Raw genomic sequence first — 26,914 nt, 5'->3', positions numbered from 1 at the left:
GGTAACAAATGAAAGCAACTGTACTTAATAGCAGCTTTTTCAAGAAGCCACAATCATCTGTTCACACAATAATGTACACGCTGGATGTCTGTGGGATACGTCAGGAAAACTTTGGGGTGCAGTATCTTGCCTCAAGAACAATTTATGGATTGAAAGAGCCAGGGATCAAACCACTGACCTTCTGACTGGTAGATAACCACCTCTCCTCTTAAACTGACTGAGCAAATCTAAACCTCTTCTAGAAGCAAGTCTTTCAGCTTGGCATCCCTCTTGGAACACCTCCAAGTAATTACTTGTTCATCATTACCTAAATGAACTTCAATTTTAGTGATCACTTGAACATAAACGGTATAAAGAACTGCCAGGGAAACACTAAAAAATGCTTTATGGTTAAAAGCTTTTCTCCCCACAAATGTCATTTCTACCCCCATCTTTTACATCTACATAGACCTAAAATGATCCTGTTCTGTTCATGCCATTTTCATTTTCAGATGACAGTATTTTTCCTCCTTCCTAGGCTCAACTCTTTGAAGGTATGACTCTGGGTTCGGCCAATGCAGCTGTGCCGGCAGGGTCTCTTATCCGGAGTTTTAATAGTGATGCAATGTTTCCAGATGTGGAACAAGAGAGAGAAAAAACAGCATTAGTGTGACCTGAAAAAGTTATTTTCTCAAAAGACACACAAACACTATATATAAGGGTTTCTGACGTCATTGAATTTGGAAAGAAACACCAAATTCCACTCTCAGAGAGAAGACCGTCAACAGTTTGATTACATAACCCTTTTCCCCCAGCGAGACAAACAGCTGTATCGCGATACTTACTTTTAAAATTAAAAAAACAAAAACAAATCCATGTTTTATCATTCTTTTGCTTGATTTTAACATTTTGAACTATATCTTACTCACATATTATTTTCATATTTGTGCTAAAGTTACACGTCTTTTACACAACATGAGTTCAGAAATGCTTGTGACAATGCAGAAGCCCTTCTTGCAAAAAAGGACTTAAAGGAAACCCGAGCTGATTGGTGAGTGGGTGGACAAGCATGCTGGACATATCAGAGGTGCAGTTTGTTCTGCCAGAATGCCTCCTCACATCTGACGGACATAAGCTTCACGTGGCCCGCCTTACACGAATAAGACAAGGCTGCCTCCTGGTGGACTAATGTAAACACAAGTTTTACTAAATAAACAGTTGCCGTGTTTAACCATAAATTACCAGCTCTGTAGTAAAAGTTCTACATCACAGTACACGTACAGGGAAAAAAGACAAAAGCATCATTTTCATTTAATAAGCTGTACACTTTAATAACATTTCAAAAACATTAAGATTATATACAACAGTTATTGCAGAGAAATTAGTCACAAATGCCTTTGTTAGGTACACCTTACTGTTATCACGTTGGAACCCGAGCCTCAACTCTCGCGGCCCGGTACCAAACCACTCACAGACCGGTACCGGTCCGTGGCCCATGAAGGGAACCGCTGCTCTATTGGATTGAGATCTGGTGACTGTGGAGGCCATTGGAGTACAGTGAAGTTATTGGCATGTTCAAGAAACCAGTGAGTAGACTTCAGTTTTGTGGAATGATGCTGGAAGCAAAGTTCTTTGTGTTACTCATGCATGAGGGAGACCTGCCTGGAGCCAAGTGTCGTTCCACCCACTTGACCTCCGTCACTCTCAACCAGGTTTAAGATAAGATAAGATAAGATAACCTTTATTAGTCCCACACGTGGGAAATTTGTTTTGTCACAGCAGGAAGTGGACAGTGCAAAAGTTATGAGGCAAAAATTAGAATACAATAAGAATAAATACAGTTTCCCATAGCAATCCTTTTATTGTGGTTACATGAATATGTATAGGTTCATTAACATATGACATTTCATATAGGTATACATGTGGACAAAGAATACCTTGTCTGTGTGAGGTCAAGATGTGACCCTGTGAAGACTCCCCAAAGCTGGTGCCAGGAGTCTAGCGGTCCATCTGAACAAAAGGCTCTTATACTTAAACAGATATACGTGTGTTTGCTATACCATATATCAGCAAGAGAAGATACGACCTCTCCTAGGAGGTGTGTGATCTATGCCAGAACCCTCTGAAGAGGAGTGAACGCACTCCCCTCTTCATGCTACACAGAGTTGTTACAGACCTTCAAAGCTAAGCATATATAAATATATATTTCTAGGCATAAATGACAATCCAACAATACAAATCTAACAGAAACCTGCCTCTCACTGGATATTTTCTCTTTTTTATTTAGACCATTCTCTTTAAAGCCCACAAGTGGATGGAGAGTGGGGAAACCCCACTAGATAAGCATTTTATAACATCCTCAGGCCAGCCAGTCTAGCACTGAAACTTCAGCGGATGACCCTTCTCGTGTATATATGTTGAAATGCATTTGGTTCTTCACATAAGAGTGGCTGATTAATAATTAAATGAACGAGCAGTTGAACAGGTATACCTGACAAAGTGGCCGGTGAGTGTATATGACAAATGTAACAGGTAGAGTTTCTCTGCATTTCCACACTGTTAAAATTTCCAGGTGGAAGAATAATTTATTTGTCCAAACGACTCTGTGTTACGAGCTTACACTCAGATTATATTATTCTTTGGCAATTTAAGAACTGGCTTTGTCTGCACTCTTATTCAGTAAATGTTGCCAATGTACAGAACCTGTATGATCCTGATCATTCACACTACTCATACCAGGAGTAGGGGTGTGCAGATAGTTGGTAGATACAAACCAAGTTTTCAAAGAAACCAAACAAGTCCTCCTGCAAAAATCTGAGTCTAAAAGCTGACAAGAGTAAAGCTGGCTGACTGTTCAGATGCTCCTGGTCGACAGACACTGGTTGACCACCTCCAGTAGAGATGCATTCTCCAGAGCTGCTGCCACTCTCTCTTTGTCTGCCAGCTGTTTGTTCACTGTACACACAATGACATAAGCAGTATGATAAATAATGCATTCGATTATACTGGTAAAAATGGTCTAAAATTCCATCTCGCCTCGTTTCTCTCTATGGAGTTTTACCTGCTTCCTCTGAAGCATGAGTCCCAGGAGTGATACAAACATCAATCTGAGAGGAAATAGAAAAAATATACTGCAATTTAGGCCACAATTGAAAATAACAAAAAATTAAAGCACATAAAAATTTGACACTGTAAAATATGTTTAAGGTTAAATGTGCATGCCATGTGAAAAAACATGCATAAACATACTTTGAACCTGTCTGGCAGGGAGCGCAGAAGCTTGACTTTGATGGACAGACCAATGAGTGTTGCCATGCTGCAGTGAGGGATGGTGGGCGTGAACTCAATACCCACAGTACTCTCTGCATCATTAACCTGAGGAAGCATACACAAATAATAAACTTCATTCATCAATTTATCTTCCTAACAGCATACTGCATTCATTTATCAATAAAATTCACTGTTAATACTTTTGAATGAAATGTTTGTTGTTGGATTCAACTGTCTTCAACCATGTCTTTACTAAAGTAATCTGCAAGTGTGTTATAGAGCATCTTTTTATTTCTTTATTCACACTACTACAAACATAGGAAAAATATAAGATAATAGGAAGCAAAAAAAAAAACCCATACCTTAACTCGAACTTGCTCCACAACATTGAGCTCTTCCAGTGACAGTGGATGCTCTGGGTCATTGATAGATCTGATCAGATGTAACTTTAGTTAAAGAATTCAAGACGGTATAATACAAATAATAAATATTTTTGTTTCTGCACTACTGTAATCAGTGTACTAATGATATTAAAGTAAAGATCCAACAATATTAGAAAGAAACGCAAAGAACGATATCTCCTGTGAAGCAAGTGTTTGGTAAAAGTGGAACAGAAGAGCTCCCTTGTAACAGGGAGAGACCTCCAGCAGAATCAGGCTTTTCAAAGTACAGAGATTGGCCATAACCAGTTGGGAGGAGGGGAAAGAAAGGACAAAAAGACAAACTTTAAGCTGTTTGCATAGCCACTGTACCTAAGTCCAAGAAATACTAACATCAGCTTAACAATAACTCAATTAAAAACTGTCAAATTGTTCAAATTATATAATAAAATATATTTATAAAAGTGAGACAATTTTACATTCCTGAGAATACGAATTGAGCAACCTAAATCATTAACGGTGTTTATAAATTTAATCTACGATGGTTAACTAACCTATTAAAACACAGTTGCACTTCAAAATGTTTAGTTACGCTTTCAATACTAAAAATGTGACTACTGTTACTTGTCGGTAAACCCAGATACAATCGTGCTACTTCTTAAACTGCTGTTAACTCCCTCCATTTCATTATCTAGCTGAATGGCACTGGCATTAGCTTTTAAGTCAGGCAAATAACAGAATACATGAACATCAGTAAAAAAAAAAATGATGAAGGGCATATCTCTAAAGCGAAAATGCACTCTAAACCACAGTAAAACATGAAAACAGGATATCGAATATTTCTCTGTCGTCGATGGGGTCGTGGACGTCTTCATCCTCTTCGGACGCCGTCTGTACTCTGTCCCCCGACCGCTGAAAAATCACAGGGTTTGCATTCTCCAAGCGGGTCCCCTCGGACATCTTCAGCGCTTACTTTAGTCCGCGTTAAACAGTAAAAAACCTCGTATTTTGTCACAGCTTGCTGTCTCTACCCGATCCGTACCGGAAACCCAATCGGTAACCGCATGCGCAAATCTTACGTCACTTCCTCTCTTTGCCAACATTGCGACGTTCAGTATATTTAAAAAAAAAGAAAAATATATATATATATATATATATATATATATATATATATATATATATATATATATATATATATATATATATATTTAAACAATGGATAATCCGTATACAAATACACATTCTTTTAGTAGGATATTCAGTTAACTTCGTGCGTTTTCGGACGTGTAAGCCTATACAAATGTTTAAAAAATACCATTTAAATTTCCTTTCCTAGTCTTTGCTTATTCTCTTGCTATTTTCAAATTTCCCCAGGCTTCCCATTTTGAAGGCTTAGACTGTACATGGAAATATATATATTATTTTTACTGGCATATGTTTCCCTGTTTGTCCGGCAGATGGCAGATACAGCCCATTTTAGCACTTGACACTAACACAGAATACGCTTTAATAAAAGTGTTATTGCAATAACAATATACTGACCACAATAATCCTAATTTCACAGGAATTTTTACATGAAACATTATTACTTTATTGTTTTTTTTGTTTTTTTTTTTTTACTATATTTTAGTTTGTGTTTTTTTTTTAAACACAAACATATTTCTTTTTCTCGCATTTCTTTTATTTTGTACACAAACACATTTGACCTGTTAGCGGGAAGAAGAGCGATTCTGCTTTTTCATCTGTGCAGAGTAAAGAGTGTATCCTAATTAATTTATGACAAGCCACCAGTGGTAGTTTAGATTGGTGGGTTAGCTATTCCTGATTTTTATGCCATTACCTGTAAGTTCTCGCTTTAGTTTCCTAGAATTTTCTCTCTGTTTGCAAAGTTCGAGTATGATAATGAGAATTTGTAACTGTATTCAAAGCTAAACTGGTATCTACAACTCAATTAAACACAGTAATTTCACCATTTTGATGTTAAGTCCCTACAAACTCACTGCAATGATTATCTTTGAAAAAATTAAAACAAACTGGTTAGAACACAGGTATTACATATTTGTGTCAGCCTTTCAGCCAAACCCCTTTATGGAAGCACTTTATTTAAAGATTAAATTATCATATGGTCTTCATTTCTGTACTACACAACCACCATCACCTACTTCTATCAAGTCAGAATCTTAATGAACTGCTGCAGTCACTGGAAATATGGAGTGCGGTAGATGTGAAGTTTTACTTCAGCCTGATATGTTCACCTTTTTGAGAAAAAATGTGCATATAATGAGACTGCGCACGGCCGCTGACACATGTTTTAACAAAAATGTCATGGATAAGGGCAGCGACAGTTTGAAAGGGTGAAAATATTTTCCTAACTGTGACAATATGGACTAACAACCTTTAGAGTCACAATTCTGGTTTCAGGTGGTAACATGCTATTTATAAATAGTTGTTTCTATGAAATTAGATAGAAAAAATGTTCACTGCTAAGTCCAATTTATGCAAGAATTGCATTATCAGCACATATGACTCCAAAACCTCAGTGTCTTGCAACTACATGAAAAAGACTGAACATTTTCATTATAAAAGGCAAAATCTTAATGAGCTGCTAAATTAAAATCATATCAACATTACCAGTCTTAAATATCTCACAAGCTTAATGTCTAATCAGAACACCTGATTAGACAACCTTCAGCATTTGGGGATGAAAAGTTTAGAAGCATGTAGATAAATGAGGCACAAACAGTAAAGTTTAATGTTTCGCATTAATGCAGTGCACTATCAGAATGAGAAGTAAGAGTTTGCTGCTGCATAATGTAGAGAGTCCAGAGAGGTGAGTTTTTCATGGTCTGACATTGTGAATGTGAAGGAAATAATATCCTGTTCTGAAGTCAAAACATTTGTGAAAAATGAACACTGTTTGTCAGACATGGGTTTCTTAAGCTTCTGAATTTAAAGAAGTCTTTTTTAAAATTCTCAACAGTACTGATAATAAAATGGAGCTACCTGTGGAGAGCAGCTTGCTGCTGCCATGCACTGCGTGCATTATGTGATTGTTCCTCATTTGGTCTTTGTGTTCAGAGCATGGTGGGATTCCATATTTATAGAGAACCACTGGTGGTGTTGAGCCCGGAGCAGCACACCTGATGTGCATAATGAGACAAAGCTGCAGACAACCAGTTCACAGCTTGCCATATAAATAGCAGCAAATGTTTGCAATATGAAGAAATATGGGTAGATTATTTTCCTTAATGTCACAATGTATTCCCAAAAATGGATTATGGAGGACTAGCAAATTTTATTGCAAAGAGGTCTTTAGGTTTGACTGTATTTGTAGTTTTTTGAAATACACAGTGCAAAAATTAGGTGCAGAGAAATGGAAAAGCATAGAAGGCTTGAACTTCCCTCTCAAGACAACTTTTAAATTACGGTAACTAATTTTTTGGCATTAAAATAAAGACTAAAGACAATGTAAATGTGATTTATCCACTTGATGGACAGCAGTCACACCAGAACGGAGGTCAGTGCTTGACATTAGGAGTGTAAATTTCACTCTTGCTATGTGATGTAAGAACAGTAGCAAGAAGCAGACAATCACTAAAGCACCCTGCATGTTAGTGTGATGGTAGTCCATAGGTGCCAGGCAGAGCTTTGTAGACCCATGTCTGTGTATAACAGTTGTCTACTGTCACCTGGGTCCGGGCAAAAAAATAGGTTGAATAACCAGAAATGTCAACTGCTATTTTTCATGATTCGGCTACTTGGTAGCTCTGTAGCTTTGCCCCTGCAGCTGAGGAGAAAGAAGTCATAACATGCAAAGAAGTTTGTAGTGAAGGAAAAAGATTATCAAAGAATGGAAACTGTCCAGTGCAGCTCTCTGTGCTTCTCCTGTTTTTTTTCCTCTTGATCTTTGATGTTTTCACACTTCTCCTTGTTAAGGGTGAGCTTTGCTCGTGCTCTCTTTTCTGTTCGAGTCAACTTTGCAACAAGTCATTATTTGACCTGTGCAGGGCATTGCACTGATGGCTTTTTGGAGGTTCAATCCCTCATATCCCTCTCTCTGCATATCCAGGCAGCTACGCAAATCACCAGTGTGGGAATACAAATCCTGGAAAATTTAGAGAGATTTTATCATTTTAATTATTCATTTTTGTAACAGAAATGAAAGCAAAATAAAACAAAAATACTTCCAGGAGAACAAGCCTTGTCTTGCATGCTGTCACTTTTACTTGCGAATTATTAGGATCATGGTTTAAGTTTATAAAGTTAAAGACATCAGTGAAACTGTATCATTTAAATGCTTTAAAAATCTCTGCCACATCAGCATAAAAGCTCATTTTTCCTTACCAGGTTAGTGATTTCCACCTGTACACTGCTGCCATGTCATATTTGTGAACCTGCATTAAAAAAAAGTTGACCAATATTGTGTAAATTCTGATAATTCAAGTTGACATTTATATTGTTTAAGATTTGCTACAGCTTTGTAATTAAGCCCAGAAAGCCATGACCTTTTGTACTATGGGTTTTGGCCACTGGAGTGCATAAAATATATTATACATATTGAGGCCAACTTTGCAGTCTCACAGAGAGTTTCTGTGTCTTGTCAGAAAATGAGATGCCTTTCATCATTTTTGAAATACTGAATTAAATATACAAGGTCAAAGGTAAACTTTTGGAGGAGAAATACAAACTATAGGAACCAGACTTTTTTTTTCTCTTTACAAAAGCTACAACCAGAGTGAACAATGAAGTTTGAACATAAGCTTTTATATGATGTGTTCACTCATGCTAAACCTATGTTTTGTTATTCATTGAATTAAACATGAAATGGCAAAATCAAGATCTTTTAGTTTTAAATTATTCATCTAACTCATGGTTTATACCCCATACTGTGAGATGAGAATGGATGAGACATCGTGCCTCTTTTTAAGTTTCAGGTTGCATTTTCCTCTCAAAGAGGAAAGTATCAGTTCTGACAAATTATTGTTCAGTCTTTTAGAATGATGTATCGTTCCAGTTGAAAAGTTAATGACTATGTGTTTCATAATTGCTGCCTTTTAGAAATGTTCACATTTTCCTTTTCAGGAGTTTGCTCATTGTTTCACATTAATGTGCATATTCAGAGTGACTGCAGCAGTCACAAAGTGACAGCAGAAGATGACTTACTTTGGAAAGCAATTTCGAAGAGTCAGGAAGGATTTCTTTTCTGCTTTTACCTCGCCCTCGGGGGAATTAGGTGAAGGAACCAGCCAAAGAGACTATCATTTGAACAACTATTTATAAAAAAAGGATGTGGCAGAACATTTATTGAAGGCGTAAATTAAACTAGCTCACAATTTTTAAGAGCGGCTTCAGCGTTTTGTGTGTCTCATTTAATATCATCCAGCGACAAAACAGCACCGCATACAGTAAATGTCTTTCATGGGCTGTTTAAGCTGATGTAAGCTCAGCTCTTTAAGCGCAGGTTTAGTGGGACTCTATAGTATGATATGGCTGCTCCTTTGGATCAGTTAATTAATAATTTCGTCATTTTTGTGCAGGGAGGGGAGCAGCACAGGTTTCGGGAGTCTTACAGAGGAAGAGAGAGAGGTGTAAAAGATGAAACAGGTTTATACTTTGGAACAGTCACTTGTCATCTCTTATAATAGTTTGAGCTGCTGGATGTCAAGGGAGCTGATAAAAACCCTCAAGTTCAACCACATAGAGAAGTAAACTCCAGTTCAAAAACATGAAGACTAACCAGTTCAGTTTAAAGAACAGCTCATCTGTTCAGGGTCCAGTTAAAATGTGTTAAATGTCTTGCAAATGCAAATCCAGCTTCCAAATTTGATCATTTTTTTTTCAAACCTCTCAGGAGCCAATTTGAATCTCTACTGTTCTCTATATTTCGACTGCTGACTCCTCACACTAGTAATGAGATAGCAAGCATGCTTTCAGTCACAGCTATATTTGAGTCATTTTTTCCTTAGATATCCTTAATGTTTTTGCAGCAACTTTACATGGAACACCCTCTGGTTTGTTTTCATTTTATTTCATATAGCCTATTGATTTTGTAAAAAATAAAAAGTGGGACAGTGTTCTGTTTGTTTTCATGTTTTGACTTGCATCCCTCTAATAGTGCAATTATTTCTCTTTCTTCCAGTTTTAGTGTCATTCAGCTTCACAGGGACCAGGTCGTCTCTAAAAGATGTGATCTCCTCCAAGGTGGTATAGGTTTGACACGAGAGTCCTCCTGCTGTGGGGTTCTCCCTCCCCACATCTTTACTCTCTGTGTATTTATCCACCATCACATCAAATCAGGCATCAATGTTTTCTGGCTGTTCACTGACTTGTGGGGAAATGAGCCTTAAATAAGGGATGATCAACATGACAGCTCTTGAAAACTAATATGTAATAGTTTATTTCCACAGATATCTGCCCTCCAGTGCTGGCAACACTAGTCATACATATCAATCACATATGCACACACATATCACTGTGGCTGATAAATAATGTTGATCATTTCATCAAGAATACAGGAGATCATCCAGAAAACCTGGTCTTTAATTAACAATGTCAGTCTCGCGACCCAGATGCACAGCACTCGAAGACAAGTTAACGATTATTTAAGAGGAGCTTTTAAAGGTAATATAGGTTTGATCTTTGGCTCAGTTTAACTATCACTGAAGCAGGAGTGTAAGCAGAGAGCCAGGGTACATATACTGCTCAAGTCAATGAGCCACAGGGGTACATACTGGTTGGAGTGGAGCCAGAGAGATGCAAACAGAAACAGCAAGGGGAGCAAAAACAGGAAACAAAAGGAGAGGGACAACAGAGGAAGAAAGATTAAGGAACAAAAGGTCCTAATGTAAGTGTTCTAATCTAAAAACATCTAGCAACACTGCAGCTTTTAATCTTAGGATGTTTTGTGACTATAATATTTAAATAAAATACACAATATTTGAACATTTGAAGAGTTTTATACAGAAGATAAGGCCTTTGGATGTCAACTGAGCCATTTTATCTTAATCTATTAGTGTAACAACAGTTGATGAGACGTTCCCAGTGCGGGCCAGACAAAAATGAAACATGCTGAGATGTCTTCTTGAAAATGGCGAATGCAATGAGTGTATTCTTAATTTTATGGAGCAAACAATGAATTATTGACCAATAAAAATGTTTACGACAAGCACAGGGCTTTACACCACTACTTGCTTTTCAACAGCTAGTGGTGCATCACAAAGAAAGGCTGCAATTATACTTCTGGATACTCTTCCAGGCCTTTAAATGTTCAGTGATCTCATATTGATAGACCTCAAACTAATGTGAATAATGTATTTTATATTTAATTATCATGAAAATGCAATGGAGAAGGAAATTCCAGATTAAACTGTCCCTTGAACTGAATAAATTTAAATAAAAGTTAACAACTTATTCCACACAAAAATGTTTGAAATTAAAATGAAAGAGGCCTTTTTCCCACCAACTGTTCTGTCGGTCCATCCGACAAGTCTAGAATCAATAAAAGCTCATTAAATTCCCACCACAACGCTGAGGTTTGGTGTGGGCTGAGCCCTTGGAGGTCATACATTTCCAGACATAGCAGTTGTCAGTTAATGCCCAACTCATGCTGGCAAGAACAGAGGATGAGCTGGTCCTTTTTTTCCGTGGAAATATTTCTGATGTTGGAGATATAGATCAATGCTTTGACTTTCCCCCATTGCTCTCGTCCCTTGTGTTTTCTCACACTGACTGCTAAACATTTCAACTGCTCTTGTGTGTGAGATTCACAGCACACAAAACTGAAAGATTGCAATATTTTTTGATGTTTCTTGTGCGGTCTGCAGTTATATCTCAGTGCCTTTCGCTTTGGCAGGACTTTTGAATTCTCTCTGCAGGGCATTTTGGTTAGTTTTGTACTGAAAACACCTTTTAAAAAGATATTTAAAGCAGGCTTGCCTCTGCTCTCTTTTGAAAGCCATAACCTCATGTCTCATTACCAAATGAGAGCACATTAAAAAAACGCAATATAATGAATATTACTATATGTGACTGTAAGGTTGTTACGTCAAATATAACATTCAGTTCTCTAGCAAAGGTGGGGAAGAAATATAAAGCTTTTTATGTAAAGGAAGCCAGCTGCTGTGAACTTGTTTATTTTCTAAGCAGTGACAGCAGAGAGGAAGACAAGAACAGAGGCCCTGCAGCCAGTCAGTGAACCTCAGGATAGCTTCACAAGAGGGTGCTGGTTGTTTTTCTCTCTTTCAGTCAGATTTATGTAGGAAAGACTGTGATAAATGTACCTTCTGTCCATAGAGAGAAGAGGGAGAAGCACATAGACAGGACTTCAGAGGGAGACTTCAGTCTGAAAGGATCATAAGATTGTAGTAGAGTGAGTTCAGACAGTGACATATGAGGGTATAGAGGGAGAAATTATTTTGTATTGATTCAGCCTCACACACAAACAGAATAAGCCCAACAAAGTTTCACCAGCAACAAACTGAAACCTTGCCGTGTTTAAATCCTATAGTCATTCTCTCATGACACATCAGCTCAATGGTGAGCTCACACCAACCTGAAAACAACCAAAGAACACACGTTAGTTGTTACATGTTGTTACAAACTCACCGGCCACATTACAAATTTCACCTGTTCAACTGCTCTTTAATGTCAGCATGTAATCTGATGACCACATGGCCGCAACTCAATACAATGCGGGATAAAGATATGGTCAAGATGACCTGCTGAAGCTCAAACCAAACATCAGTGAAGAAGAATGGTGATTTTTAAATGACTTTGTGAGATCATTCTTTATAAATCTTAGAGATGGTCGTGTGGGAAATACTTTCTGAAATACGCAGATGAGCCTCTTTGGCACCAACAATCATACAATATTCAAAGAGAAAATATCCAGTTCTCTAGGTGAAAATATTATTGTTGTAGGAAAAGAGGTCAGAGATAAATGGCTAGACTGTAGCAACCAATGCAAGCAGAACAACATCTGAATGCACATCTCATCAAACCTTGAAGCAGATGGACTACAGCAGCAGAAGACCACACTGAGTGCCACTCCTATCAGCATTGTTTAGATGGCACGTTCTGAGTAATGTTGTCCATCAGAGGCCATCAGAAGTGTACCCATCTTTTGATGCCCGCTTCCAGCATAATACAGTGCCATATCAGAAAGCTAAAATCATCTCAAACTGGTTTTGTCACAATGAGTTTAATCTACTCAGATGGCCTCCACGTCACTAGATCTTAATCCTATAGAACGCCTTGAGATGTGAGGGAACGGGAGATTCACATCATGGATACACAGTCCAGAATATATGCCACAAAAATTACGGCAGTTCTGAAGGCAAAGGGAGGTCCACCCTGCCAACAAAGTGTCTGGTGAGTATAACCTTTTATACACATTTCCACTGAAACCACACTGGTTTGCGTGACAAGTGATCATTTTGCTACTGATGACTCAACCTCACCTTTGCCTTCCTGCTGCTCCGTGAATACTGTTGATCACAGCTTGCCATTACACTGTCTCCCAAACCATCCAAGAGGCACTTTGCGAAATCAATTTGTCTGAAATTCATTGGGAAGACTGCAGTGAGTCAAGTGCTCCTCAAGTGCAAATATAAAAAGCTTATGTCACAGTTCAAGTGGGCAATGACCAATTTGCCTCGCATAACTGCAGCCTTTCTCCAGCACGCAGCATCACTTTGCTGTTGTTTTAAGTCTGGTGGCTGAGATGTACTTTAACAAGAGAAAACAAGACCCTTGATAAACGAAACATTGATGTCATACTGCAGGCATGCATGTTCTTTGATGTGTGTTTTGTGCCATGCAGTTTGGAGAACATGTAGAAGCGGGTCTCATGGTGTTAGGGTAGTAGGATCTCTTTTTTGAGACAAAGTAAAACAATGAAACAATAAAAGACATTGAAGCTTTTGAAAACCCAAAACAACCCCTCTCAATAAATAAATATAACAATAATTGTATTTTTCATTAATGATATATCAACAGACAATAACATTACAAAGGCAAAAAAAAGCCCAAGTTGGTCTTGATCTGCTGAACACCAGAACAGCTTTAATGCTCCTGATGTACCTCAGTGTTAACTTCTCAAATCTCTGGGAATCTACAGGAAGGTTTAAACACCATTCTTCCCAAAGATATTCCCTCAAATGTTTTGATGATGGTGAATGTTCTGTAACGTGTCCACAACCTCCCATAAGTGTTTGACTGAAGATTGAGATCTGATGACTAAAGGTCACAGCAAATTATTTTCACACTCAAACCTTCTGCCCTGTGAATTAGGGTAATTTCATTCTAGAAAGAACACTCCTATTAATATGCATAGTACGATCAAGTTTATCACTCAGACTGACCTTTCCTCTAAAGAGACAAGGGTCTCTAACTATACCTCTAAAATATCCATGCATATAATAGAGCTGCCTGGTGACCTCATGTAGAGGGGAGGGGACAAGGGATTCAGGTGTTTGAATGTGAAACTGTTTATTATTTTGGCTGATTTGCATGAGCTTGCATTTGAAAAAGAAACTTAAACTCATCTGCAATCCAAGTTATGAAGACACTTGGCTGGTTTACTTAATTTCACAAGTATTAAATTTCATTTCATGTTTATTCATTTACAGGATGCAATTTAGTATACAATAATAGATACTGTAAAGCAGGATGGAAGTAGGGCACACCTGAAGAGACCCACACAGAAATATGCTGACAGTGCAAAATGATGACCATGTTCTGTAACACCAAATATAAACAGCCAGTTAATGATAAACTCGCATTAATACAATTTCTAAAGTGGACATGCTCTGCTTAAAACAGCTCGGTAACGACCAACAGCTGTATCTGTTTCTGCCAGCGTCTAACACTCCCGGCCCAGACAACATTTCCTATCCTGTCATTAGAGAAGATTGGGTCTCTGTTGACCTTTTACTGTAATTATGTTCTGTCAGGGCGGCATGTCTGCTGCTCTCAGTCCAATTCATATTTCGCTCAGACTCCCTGCAAAATGGCAAAGAAATAAGGCAGTTGTAAAACTAAGCTTACAATAAGTAATATCTATCTATCTATCTATCTATCTATCTATCTTTCTTTTGCTCTTTTGTGTGGCCCTCTACTTTTCCAGGGCAGTAGAAGCTTCCAGCTGAGCACCGACCTATTTAACTCCAAAATGAGACGCCATTTGGAAGGATCTGTTTTTTAAGTATAGCACTGATGCCGTGATTTGATCTATGAGGGCTTTCAGGGTTTACTGGCCTGATAGCCTGGTAGAGGAGAGGCTGAGGAGAGAGCAAACAGGTCAGCACAGAGGGTTTTGGAGGAAAATGACCTCAGTATGGGTCCTACTTTTCTAAGATAACTGAAGATTGGGGCTAAAAAAAAAAGAAAGAAAAGAAAAACACTTTTTTTCTTTAAAGAGTGTAACCAAAATAAATTATGAATAATTTCAAAGCACTTAAGTAGAATAAATTCCTATGGGGATATATGGGCTGCTATATTTTTGTCATATATAGAAGTATTCTGGGAGTGAACTACTTACTACACTGGCCTTTGGATTTCTAGTCAAATTAGAAAGTTGGCAAAAAAAAAAAAAAGATGTTGGCTCGAATATATGATCAATAAAGATTCATTAATATTCTCTGTATAGTGATCTGGGTTGTTTGTACTGAAATCCTTGGCCATATGTGTAGTCTCCTGCACTACTGAACCATAAAAGGAACTGATAGCCATTTAGGCTGCAAGTTCCACATTTTTAACATGAGTCCCATTGTGATTAGAGGCATGTTTTCTAACAGATGTAATTATGGAATAAAGATATTTTTCAAACAGCAAGTGTAAAATATAGTTTTGAAATAATTATTAGGGAGAAACTGGGGAACTCAGATGCATGACATGACAGGAGAGTTAAAATTTAAAAAGACAAACTTTACTTCAGGCAAAAAACGGGTTCATACATGGGTGAACAGTTCAGCCAGGCAAACAAAACCAAAGGGACAAGGTAGAGGCAGAAAGTAGGAGGACAAACAAGGCCAAACACATGGGAACACTAAAACTGGATGGTGACTGCGTGATTTTGTACTCTCCCACACAAAAAATACCCAAGGTCACCATCTCACAAAGTGCCTACTTTGTACTTACTGATCAACAGGAAGGTACTGATCAACTCAACACTGGCACATGCAGAGAATAAATAAAGAAATAAAACAAATCCAACTGGGATACATGAAAGTAAAGCATGCAAAGCGAAAGGTTTTGGATGCCAACATAAAAGGAAATTAGTTAAAATATGGTTTGCAGTTGTTAGCATAAAGAGATTATTTGGGCTTTAATAAATCCAGTTCTTTCAGAGTTTAAATAAAACTATTTGGGAATTCAGTAAAGCAACATAATAGCAGAGTGAAGTCCCAGCAATCGTAGAAAGTAAGGCAGAATCTAGATGTTGGGAGTGGTGGTGAAGATGAAGCAGTCTGAAACTTGGATGAAGCTCTCTGATTGACCAGGATTAAGTGGGGATGGAAAGGAGGCAGGTCACATGAACGAGAGTCAGAAAGGCAGAATGACGTAGCGCAGAAATATTATAAGCACTGGGAGCAGAGTCTGATTGGCTTGCATTATTTGAGCATGAAAATTATTAGTCCAGTTTACTGTTGAGAGAACTCAGAAGGTTAAAGAGTGTTAAAGTGGAAATGATGCAAAGAACAGAATAGTTGCAGAAATGTCCTTGAATAGAGGCAAGTGAACAGACATTTTCTTTGCTGAACTGAGCTACAGTGTTTTGGTCCTCTTGTAGTATGTAATATCAATGTAAGTCAACATGGACAGACTTGATGTCATACCCAAGATTATTAAACCCACGTCACACTATAAGGTTCGTGAAGAAATGATAAGGCTGCTAAAATTAGGGGCTTTGAGGAAGGAGTATTAGGGCTACATTAAGAATCATTTTGTAAATATTAGATGCAGTTGCAATACTATCTTGAAAAAATTCAAAATTGCATATAGCAAAAAAGACTAAATACTACTTTAAGAGAAAAGTCGAAATGTGCAGATTACAGTTGTTTTAAGACAAACTGCCACGGCTGTTATACCCTCTACAAAATGCCTTGTGTATATGAGTTAATGAAACAAATTGATTGGCCGCCTTGTGATACTACATACATGCTCTTTATTGCACGAGGGGGTAACCTTGCATCGATTGACTCTTCCGCATTTGTGTGCTTTTCCATCCCACAAGATGCAGTTTCTGCACCATCTTTTTAACACCCTTATAGTCACCACAACAATGTGTTTATGTGCAAAATGAGCAACCATTTCCTTCTGTGTAACTAATACTGAATCTGAAGAACGATTTCACTGAGGTTATGGGCAGGTTGTCTTAAAACAACCGTTTGTTGTTTACATGTATTTCAACTTTATTCTCAAAATAGATTTAATCTAGAAATTTCAACTTGATTCTCAGAATGATCAATATTTATTTTGCCCTTATGTGGCCATAATACTGCATTGTAGGCTTTCATTACTGGGAGCAAGTGTTTTATTTACACTTTATTAGTGTCATGGGTTCAGGCAAATTAATTGATCCCAGTTTTCCTTTTCAGTTTAACTTATTAACTGCACTAAAAATCTGCACATGTTTACACCCACTCTTATAAAAGACGCTGTTTCCGGACAATTTGGACAGGGTGTTTTTCCACGCTGAAACCAGTGAGGCGAGGGACCGCTGTCTGATCCAGTAGAGAAAGTCAGTTTCAAGGAGCTTCTCGCAGCAGGAACAGCCACACTTGGACAAGCCAATTGTGCAGCAAACCCCAGAGACTCTTTTAAAAAAAAACTGCTGTTTAAGTTGAAATTTTATATTTAACTCCTAAAGAGTTTATGTCATTCAGGATTCGGTCCTGTGCAAGGTGAATCCTGCCTTTTGCCCTATGAGAAGATGAAGCTCTAGCCACTTCATCATTCTGAATCGGATATATGGTTAAGAAAATGGAAGGACAGTAGGATGTTTTGGGGATGTTATTTTAATTGTGAATAAATACTTCTGGACCCTCTGTATTTATTGGTTCACATTCTTTGTTGTCATCGTCTGAATCATTTTTAAACTCATTGCACTTTAAGCTCTTCCCCCCCCCCCCCCCATCTTAGTTATCCAAGGAGAAAAACAATGAAAAAAGGGAAAGAAATATTCAAATACTCATAAGTGAAGAATATCATTCACAGACCACATTCTGACAGGCAAAACAATCACAAAATAAGAGCAAAAAGTGGAGGATCTAAACAAGAATAACTGAATAAAACAGGAATGATAAGAAATATTAGAGAGCATAGAGAAGAGGACCATACAAGTTTGCAGCAAAGTCTGCAGTTCACAGAAAAATATGTGTCCAAAAAATAACTGTCAACTCTGGATACTGACTCAGTTAAAAGTATTTTGTTTAGACTCCAGTCTGAGTTTTGAGAGATCTGAGGATTTGCATTGCTTGGTACACTCACAGACACACACATTTGTAGGCTACTCGACTTGTGCATTCAAATTTTAACTTAACAGTATCCCAAAGAGCTAATATTTGATATTGCAGCCCATAAATACTTTGAAAATTTCCTCCCAAACTCTGTCCGTTCTTAAAAAAAAACTAAGTGTTAACAATGTATCTATTTTTTTGACGCATTTTTAGTTCATCAGTACTGTGACTTGAAATGCACATGCTACCTTAACTTATTCGATTTTTATGTCTGCATGGAGATTAGCCGTATATATTCTCTGCAATCTGTGTGCAATCAAGGAAATCTGATTAACAGTTCCAAAGCATTTTTTTCAATTTAAGATAATGTAGAGCCTTGTTTGAGGGCTGCAAGTCCTCTGTGCCTTTAATTTACATTACCAGGCTTTTAAATTACTCTGATGACAGATCATACAACTTATTTAATAAACACCACTGATATTTTGGGGTACTGGTGGATTTTGGAAACCTCAGCCTACGCTGCTGAGCATTAATCATTATCTGATCATCAGCACATGTTTTTCCCCTTCAGCCTACAGGTAGTAACTCTTAAGCATCTTTTGTTTTCAGGTGGCATTCACTGCCAGATTGATGAGGTTCCATGGATTCAGTCTGAGAGGGGAGATCTCTATTAAGATAGGCTGAGACTGCAGGTTTTAGGAGATGAGGAGCCTCCCTCTGTCCTCAATTATGGAAAGCAATTCAAACCAGGCTGAAGCAGGGCAGAGAGGAAGACGAGCACAACACCAGCTGAATATACCTCCTGAGAGACTGTTCTGCTTCACAGAGCACTGTTCTGTATTTATGGCCTCTTTTGTCCTATTTATGGACTCTATTAGAACAAAGGGCCGGCTGTTTTGTTTTATTTATTTTGTCTGTGTTTACAAGGGAGGTTTGCCATGCTTGCATCCCTCTTTTCAAGACCAGCAATTTAAAACCCCACAGCATAGAAATAAAATTGTGATAACAGTGTGTGTAAACTGATATACATTTTCTGTGTTGTTTGGCATTGCTTGTATGTCTCCGAACAACAACAGATGCTTTTGGAATTAATTAGAGTTTAGCTTAAATTCTGAAGTGTAAACACTCCTCTTCCTGTCATACCTATTCAACCGCTTGTTAACACAAATATGTAATCATCAATTCACATGGCAGCAACTCTGTACATTTAATCATGTAGATAACCTGCTGAAGTTCAAACCGAGCATCAGAATGGGTAAGGTAGTTCTGAGTATCATTAAAAGTTCTGATTTACTTGGATTTTTCCATAAAGCTTTTTCTAGATTTTACAGAGATTGGTCCTATAAACAAAAATTTCCCAATCCAGTCCTGTGGGTCAAATTGCCATGTTTATGTCAGAAGTCAGAGGAGAATGGCCACACTGCTTTAAACTGATGGAAGGCAACAGTGACTCAAATAACCACTCCTCACAACCAAGGAATGCAGAAGAGCATCTCTGAAACTTTTGTGTAAAACATTTCTTCCTTGGCTAAAAGACAAAAACATAAAAATGCTGGGATCTTACTGTCATGTTTGTTTTATCTTTTTTTTTTTAAATTAATAAGAAATATAACCAATTTTTTTCCAACTGACTGAAACAGGATATTAAAGGGCCTTTACTCTGCCAACTCTTTAGCTAAAAAGTTAATTTTCCAGTGAGTTCAGGGTGAATGAGTGTGCTTCAATGAACAGAGTTTCCAGTCGTGGGAAAACATCCAGGCATTTCCTGTTGTGTGTGTGAGACAGCTGCTCCAGACCTGATCCTTGCAACATTATCCAGATTTCACGGGACTGACCTTTTTATGAGTTTTGGCCGATGGTTGCAGAGAGAATTTTTTTTTTTTTTTTTTTTTTTTTTTTTAAGTTTTAAACTTGAACAAAAAAGCAGACCTGCTTTCATTATCCTTGGGGAACTCCAGGCCTCAAGGGCCAGTGTCCTGCAGGTTATAGAGTTCACCCCAGGTCAACACACCTGAATCAAATGATTAGCTCATTACCAGGCCTCTGGAGAACTTCAAGACATGTTGGGGAGGTGATTTAGCCATTTAAATCAGCTGTGTTGGATCAAGGACACATCTAAAACCTGCAGGACGCTGACCGTTAAGGCCTGGAGTCCCCCCCTACCCCTGCTTTAGATCATGTGCCCAACATTATAGCGGCATTTTTCATTCCTTGATCAGTTCTTCACTTCATCTTGCGATTATGACAGTTTATTTGGAATTAACAAGATATCATTCATCAATTATTCATAACACAGAGACAAATTGTATAGAATCCCATCTACAATATGGTGAAGTAATTTACTTCAGACATCATTTATACAAAGGGTGAAACGATAACTTGTAACACATCAGTGCGAAACCTGGGTTGCATATAATCTTATGTAAATTAAGGGTCTCATACTGAAGCTCTGCAATAACCTATGCACGGATGTTCTGGATATTCAGGATTGAAAATACGAGCTTGATTTAGGAACTGTCAAGGCCGAGTGGCAGGTGAGTTTGTGGAGCAGACCTAAGCAGACACACGAGAGGCTGAGTTTCTTCACATGAGTTTCTTCAAGCTGTTAGGAGAAACTACAAACAAAGGGCAAGGGTGAAACTACCAGTAACCTAGACTGGGAGAACTAAACTAGATATGAAAAAGCATAACAAATAAATGAACAGGAGCATGACAAAACTGAGACTCAAGAAACCTGAAATCTGTGGACATGTGACGATGACAACAGACAACATGAACAAAGGAAGACAGAGGTTTTAGATACACAGAAGGGTACAAGGGAAGTGGAAACACATGGGGAACACAGGTGATACAAATGAACATGATGCCACAGGGGAAGCAAAACTAAACACACTGAACATGGAACATGAGGCTACCAAAATAAAACAGGAAGCACGTAACTAAGACACACAGAAAATAAAAAACCCAAATATTACAACACAAAAAACCATAAACTCAAAAGGCTCGGTCAAATGACCCAGCACCATGACAGGAACTGTATTTTTTTGAGTAAAAAAACAAATTAGATGACTTTTTTCTATTTTTGTGAATCAACTGAAACCTCTGGTGTAGAAAAATAATTCCCAGGAAAAAAACAAGTAACTTTTATTTTTTTGTATACAGAAGCTGATGCAAGAACAAATCCAATAATGCCTTAAAAATAACAGATCACCATGAAGATAGATAGTCAGGCAGGGGTAGTGGAAACAAAACTAGACACAGGTGAAGGCAATAAAATTAATCATACAGGGGAAGAAGTATAATTAAACACAAGAAACACTTGACTACTAAGTAAAGCATGAAATGACTAACAATAATTTAAAAAAATAGAAACATGAACTTAAACTCTATAAATACAGGAAAGAAACTAGAACTACAATACAACCATGGGGGGAAAAAAACTCATGACACTGAGTAAAACTGCACAATTAGGAAAACTAAAACAAAAAATCATAAAGCAACAGAACCTGTAAATAAACAAGAACTTCTCTAGTCTTGATTACACTTTCCATGTCTGTGAATCTGCTCGGGTTCACTTGAATCTGAGTGACATACATTTCATCAGACAAGCACACACCTACTGTCCTCATCTGCAAATTCAGCAAACCACATGTGTGGAACAAAGAAGTCAAGCGTACAAAACAGCCACCATGCATGTGACAGCCTCTGCTTTCTGAGGGCTGTAGGGCGTACGCACACACACTCTCGCAGGCAACTGTGCTCTTGGAGTTTTATTCTATTCACACAAATTGAAGTGATGTCTCCTTTGGTTTCGAAGCAAGTTGGCCCTCACTTAAACAGTAATGAATCAAATAGTCACAAACTTTTTAGTTTATTCTTCAGTTAACAGTACTCGATTAGGTTTAAATAACATGCCTTACAGTGTAAGTATAAGTATTTATTTCATTTTTGCTTTGATGTTGCAAAATCATCAGTGAATCAACTTTGTAAACAAATATTTCCTTTACTGTATACAAAAGGAACCCCTGACCACCATCACTGGGTTACTTCAAAACTGAAAACAAAAGGCTCCAAGAGAATGTCTGAAGTGTTCACAACAAAAATCACTAAAACCAAGTAAGCATTATATAGAGGAAAGATGATAATATGCTTCACAATTGCACACACATAGTACAGTGCAATGCTCCAACAAAATGCACGTTCACATTCAGTGTTTATTTGTGATCTTTTTGATCATGCTCAGAAAATATAAAATGTCAAATATATAGCAAGTTGAAAGTCTTTCAGGCACATTTCCAAGCTCTTCCTGTCTTATTCACTCAGAAGCATGTGTGCTATATAAAGATACTTTTCTTCAGTTATTCGAATGGGAAATTGATCCAGAACACTTTGTTGAACCAGTTAAAGCCGAGAAGAGTGTTCAGTGGAAAAAAAGAAGACCCAGACGTGCAAAGTGGTGCAGTGGAGGCTGAACATTTCATGGGTTCATATGAAATTTCTGTGCACCCGGAGCAAAGGTGCCAATTTTCTGTGACATTTTGGCTTGACGAGTGACGAGGGAATGGCATGTTCCTGAGTTAATGAGATTTATCCAGAAAGGCCAATCTGCTGATCGAATGGCATTTCATCCCCTTTTAGACTGATCATTTAGTGGCCAGAACAGCAGACTTTCCCCACAGGCTAAACAAGAGGACAAGACTCTAACTTCACACCATTAAATCCATTATTGGGGTCCTTAAAGAATGAGGGTTATTCATTTGAAAGCCACAGTAAACAGCTGGTTCCTCTGAGTAGTGAAAAGAGGCATGGTTAGATATGCATCACTTTACCTCAGGTAAATACGATAAGAAGTACAGACAACAACGGATAAAAACAGCATAACCAATTAAAAGACAGAGATCTAACAGCAACAACTTGTGCCACAGGAAATCTACTTATTCAACCTGGTTCTGTAATAGGAATTCTAAATAATTATAATATAAATGGCACTAAAAACATCCATTCAAAGTTGAGGATGTTGATGTCCATGTAGGTGTTCAACATATAAAGGTTATCTTATCTTATCTTATTGTATGGAATTGTATGGAATTGTATGGAATTTAATGAATAGTTTTCAAATATGCCGACTAACTAAATATGCACCATCATTCATTTCCAACTGAAGAAAGAAAATAGGAAGAAAACAAACTGCTAAACCAGGAAACTTATACTAAAATAAGGAAGTATCTGAACGATGAACGTCAGAGTGTTCTCTGGTCTTTTGGAAATGGATGTGTTAAACCTACAAAACAGGCCAGTCAATAAATATCACAAAACTCTACAATCTGCCATCTGTAACTATTTGTACCTGTTAATGTTTCTGAGTTTAGGGGCTGATGATTTTGCCCCCTCAAAAGATCATTCACATCCCCATACCATCACAGACTTTCTGCCACATCTGGTGGTCAAGTTCACTTTCATCAGTCTCAGCAAGGTTCACCACAAGTAAGTGACACGTCCTCTTCATTGCGATGATTATTTCTTTTATTCCTTCTCTTTCTTTGAATTTCAATTAGGTTACAATAAATATAATTCTTTTCTGTAAGTCTAAACATGTGAAAGTTTGCATACAATGTGACAGATTCACGCATTTTGATTCCATGTGTGGGTGCTAGGTTTCTGTAAGAGCTCACTAACCATCAGTTACTGGCTGACTTTTGACATTATATAAAACAAAGAACACAATAAACAAAAGTGGAGAGAAGACTTTTTTTTAAGAAGATTGAAAACCTTTTCTTTGAAAGTAAAGATTCCATGCTCCCTTCTACTAATCTGTGTTTAAATGAAGTGTCTGCCAACACAACAAGCCAAGCAATCACAGCCTCCAGAATCACTGTCAGTCAACAGCACCAATCACAGGCAGGGCAAGTTTAATCAGGCCAGAAAAATCAATTTGCTCCATGTAAGGCATGTTAACGGCTTCAAGGATAGGCAGCTCTGCTAACGTGAAAGTCTTTCAGCGCGGATTACTTTAGGACTGATTAGTTGGTTCTGCTTTACCACACTGCTGCTGCCATGCAGAAATCACCCAGCTGCTGGTGGTGATTTAAATACGGTTTGGGTGTTTCAGGTGAAACTTGTTTTATTTTCCCAAGCCAAGGGTGAAGCTATGATTTTGGAAAAAAGAAGGGGAAAAGATCAGGTTTTAGAAATATATTGTCTTTCATTTTCCCTTCACTTCCCTTTTCACTTCCTGCTTTTCATTCCCAGTTTTTCTTGACAAAACCCACTGGATTAAATAGGGAAACTGTCTTCCATCAACAGCAACAAAAGCAGAAGAATATTTCTGATGTGTCGACACAAAGGACAAGAAGCTTAAATGAAACTTATTAGGCATTTGTAATCAAAGGCTGCAAAAGACAAACATAACTGCTGTGACGTGTTATTTTTTTTTTATGACCCACAAGTCACAAGAGGACACTACACGCTCAAGTAGTAAACATAAATCATCAACCCTAAAGCAAATACTGATTAATTGAAACTAGCAGGGGTTTTTTTTGCTTTTTTTTTGCAGAAAATGAACAAATTTTTAAATGCACTCAATGAGGATGTAAATTGAGGGATGCATATACAATCTGAGCTGACCTCTGCTGTCTCCAAAATGTATTTATGTGCAGTTCATGCTTGGCACAATATATATATATGTATATATATATATATATATATATATATATATATATATATATATATATATATATATATATATATATATATATATATATATATATATATATAAAATTTATTTTTTGAGTTCCAATGTCAGCATTCAGATTTACTCCATAACTCTACCTTCACTTAGCTCAGGAGTGTCCAACTCTAGTCCTCAAGGTTACTGTCCTGCAGCTTTTAGACGCATCCTTGTTCTGACACACCTTAATCAAATGAATCGCTTGTTATTAGGCCTTTGCCAAACTTGACGGCATTATGATTCAGCCGTGTTGGAGTACGGATGCATCTAAAAGCTGCAGGACAGTTAGTCTTGAGGACTGGAGTTGGAAACCCCTGAGTTTGATTTTTGCTGTGAGGTCTTTAGAAAAGAGTTTTCTTGAATCTGGTTACAGAGAAGATACTATATACAATGCAAATCTTTTTAAATCACCACTTACTTTGCAGCTACTGAAAAAGTGAAATCTCTGCTGGCTTTACCCACACATGGTTGCATCCAGAATTCTGATCTTTCTGTCTTGAGGATCCAGACAGTAAGAGCTCATTAAGAATTGGGAAAAAATGTAATTACCCTCATGGATGTCAAATGGTGACGCTTAACAAGTTCTGATGCTTGGTCAGGGCATTCTCATTCTAAGTGAACAAAATACAGTTTTTTCAAAGCTTCTGGTGTCTCACTTACACACCACAGATGTCCTGTGGTGGCTGTGCCTGAAAATCCACCTTATGGGATTAGTATAACAGGCCTGTCTTTCCCAACCCATCATTTATCAGTGCAAAGAATTTAAAGGCCATGTTATCAGCCAATCTTTCTCTTTACCTAAGTGCTTTAAAGCTTTAAAGCAAGCACCCTTTAATGCTTAAAACTAAAAAGCAGGAAAAAGCTCAATTTAAAAAGGCAGTTAAAAAAACAAATAAATAAACAGAAGCATCCTTTTGTAGGTGCATCTTTGCAGGTGGTGTCTTGATGCACCTGCAAAGATGCACACACAATTCCACTGATGAAAAACAGGCAACATCAGACCAAACAGCACCGTGTGGCACCACGTAAACGGTAGATTAACAATCCCCCTGACCACTAGAAAGTCCAATATCACAAAATTGCTTTGAGAGAGAGGGAGACAAAGAGTTTTAAACATACAACAAACATCTCAGTCTGGATTTAGTCCTTGGACTTTGTAGTTATTTAGCCACCAACATGCCCTTAGATGTTCTGTTTTATTTAAAAACACTAGTTTTGGAAAATGTGCCTACTTATATCAATAACATTTGCTGATGACCAACATTGCAAACTCACCTCATGGTCCTCGTGATTGACTCCTCTTGACTAAATTATTACAAAATATAGCTTCTTCGTAAGGATTTAAACGGGTTGACATAATCTGTTCTAGGTAGCTTCCCATTCTGAGTACTCGGGCCTGTTGTGGAAGACAGAGTTGTTGGTTCGTGGCTTTTTTGAATGTAAGCAGCTCAGAAAAAAAAGGGGAAAAAAATCATAATTACCCGTGAAAGGTTTTCAATGACCCTAAGCACAATAACCTTTTATGGAATTACTGTTCAAGCCGAGGGCAAGATGATTAGATAAAACCTGGCACTTCTGCAAAACACAGGGTGCTATAATGGAGAGCCTGTTAAAACTACAATTAGGGAAATAAATGGCAGCTAATGAAGCCACAGTGGTACTCAAATACTGAGTAATATACACAGAATTTTAAAGGTTATCCAACAGGAAATTATGGACTTACCAGGGCAGAACAAAGTGCTCTATTAAATTATGTACATTAAACAGCAAATGCTTCTACCAACCAATTTTTTTAACATCATTTTTAGTAAAATGCCTCTGTAACTCAGATGGACAGGACTGAAACTGGAGCTGCTGTGCTCCAGTTTCAGTTAAGTAACATGGATCACAGACGCTAAGATTTAGATTCTGCTAATTAACTTCACTTGCTATAAAAGCCAGTTGTTTTCAGTTGAGTTTCAGTTCAGATTATAAGTATGAAAATAAACCAAAGAATCTTATCAATTGGAGGTTAACATAAACATTTTCAGCAGAATCTCTCTCATTTAATGAGCTGGGGAAGAGGTGGCTGGCAACGTGGCTTGTAGCTCTGCATCAGC

At 37.6% G+C, this 26,914-nt stretch overlaps 1 protein-coding gene across 1 annotated transcript; it reads right to left on the bottom strand.

The window, feature by feature from the left end:
* Nucleotides 1-1,818: 1,818 nt before the first annotated feature.
* On the bottom strand, nt 1,819-4,693 carry ciao2b (cytosolic iron-sulfur assembly component 2B). Its single transcript, XM_082557719.1, has 5 exons — nt 4,463-4,693; nt 3,612-3,691; nt 3,229-3,354; nt 3,041-3,086; nt 1,819-2,934 (listed from the first exon to the last, which is right to left on the bottom strand). Exons 1-5 carry the CDS (start codon nt 4,587-4,589, stop codon nt 2,834-2,836), a joined length of 480 nt encoding a protein of 159 aa, XP_082413845.1. The 5' UTR covers nt 4,590-4,693; the 3' UTR covers nt 1,819-2,833.
* Between the last annotated feature and the right edge of the window lie 22,221 nt (nt 4,694-26,914).

The sequence above is a fragment of the Aulonocara stuartgranti genome (assembly GCF_965226115.1).
Source record: "Aulonocara stuartgranti genome assembly, chromosome: 13".
NCBI lineage: Eukaryota > Metazoa > Chordata > Actinopteri > Cichliformes > Cichlidae > Aulonocara > Aulonocara stuartgranti.
The sequence above is the reverse complement of the archived record's forward strand: the minus strand, read 5'-3'. Positions and strand labels throughout refer to the sequence as shown.

Excerpts from the sequence above, each read along its gene's own strand:
- ciao2b (XM_082557719.1), bottom strand. The coding sequence starts at position 4,589 with ATGTCCGAGGGGACCCGCTTGGAGAATGCAAACCCTGTGATTTTTCAG. Across the intron at positions 3,692-4,462 it reads CGACGACAGAGAAATATTCG|ATCTGATCAGATCTATCAAT; the intron begins ATATCCTGTTTT and ends AACTAAAGTTAC. Across the intron at positions 3,087-3,228 it reads CCCTGCCAGACAGGTTCAAA|ATTGATGTTTGTATCACTCC; the intron begins GTATGTTTATGC and ends ATTTCCTCTCAG.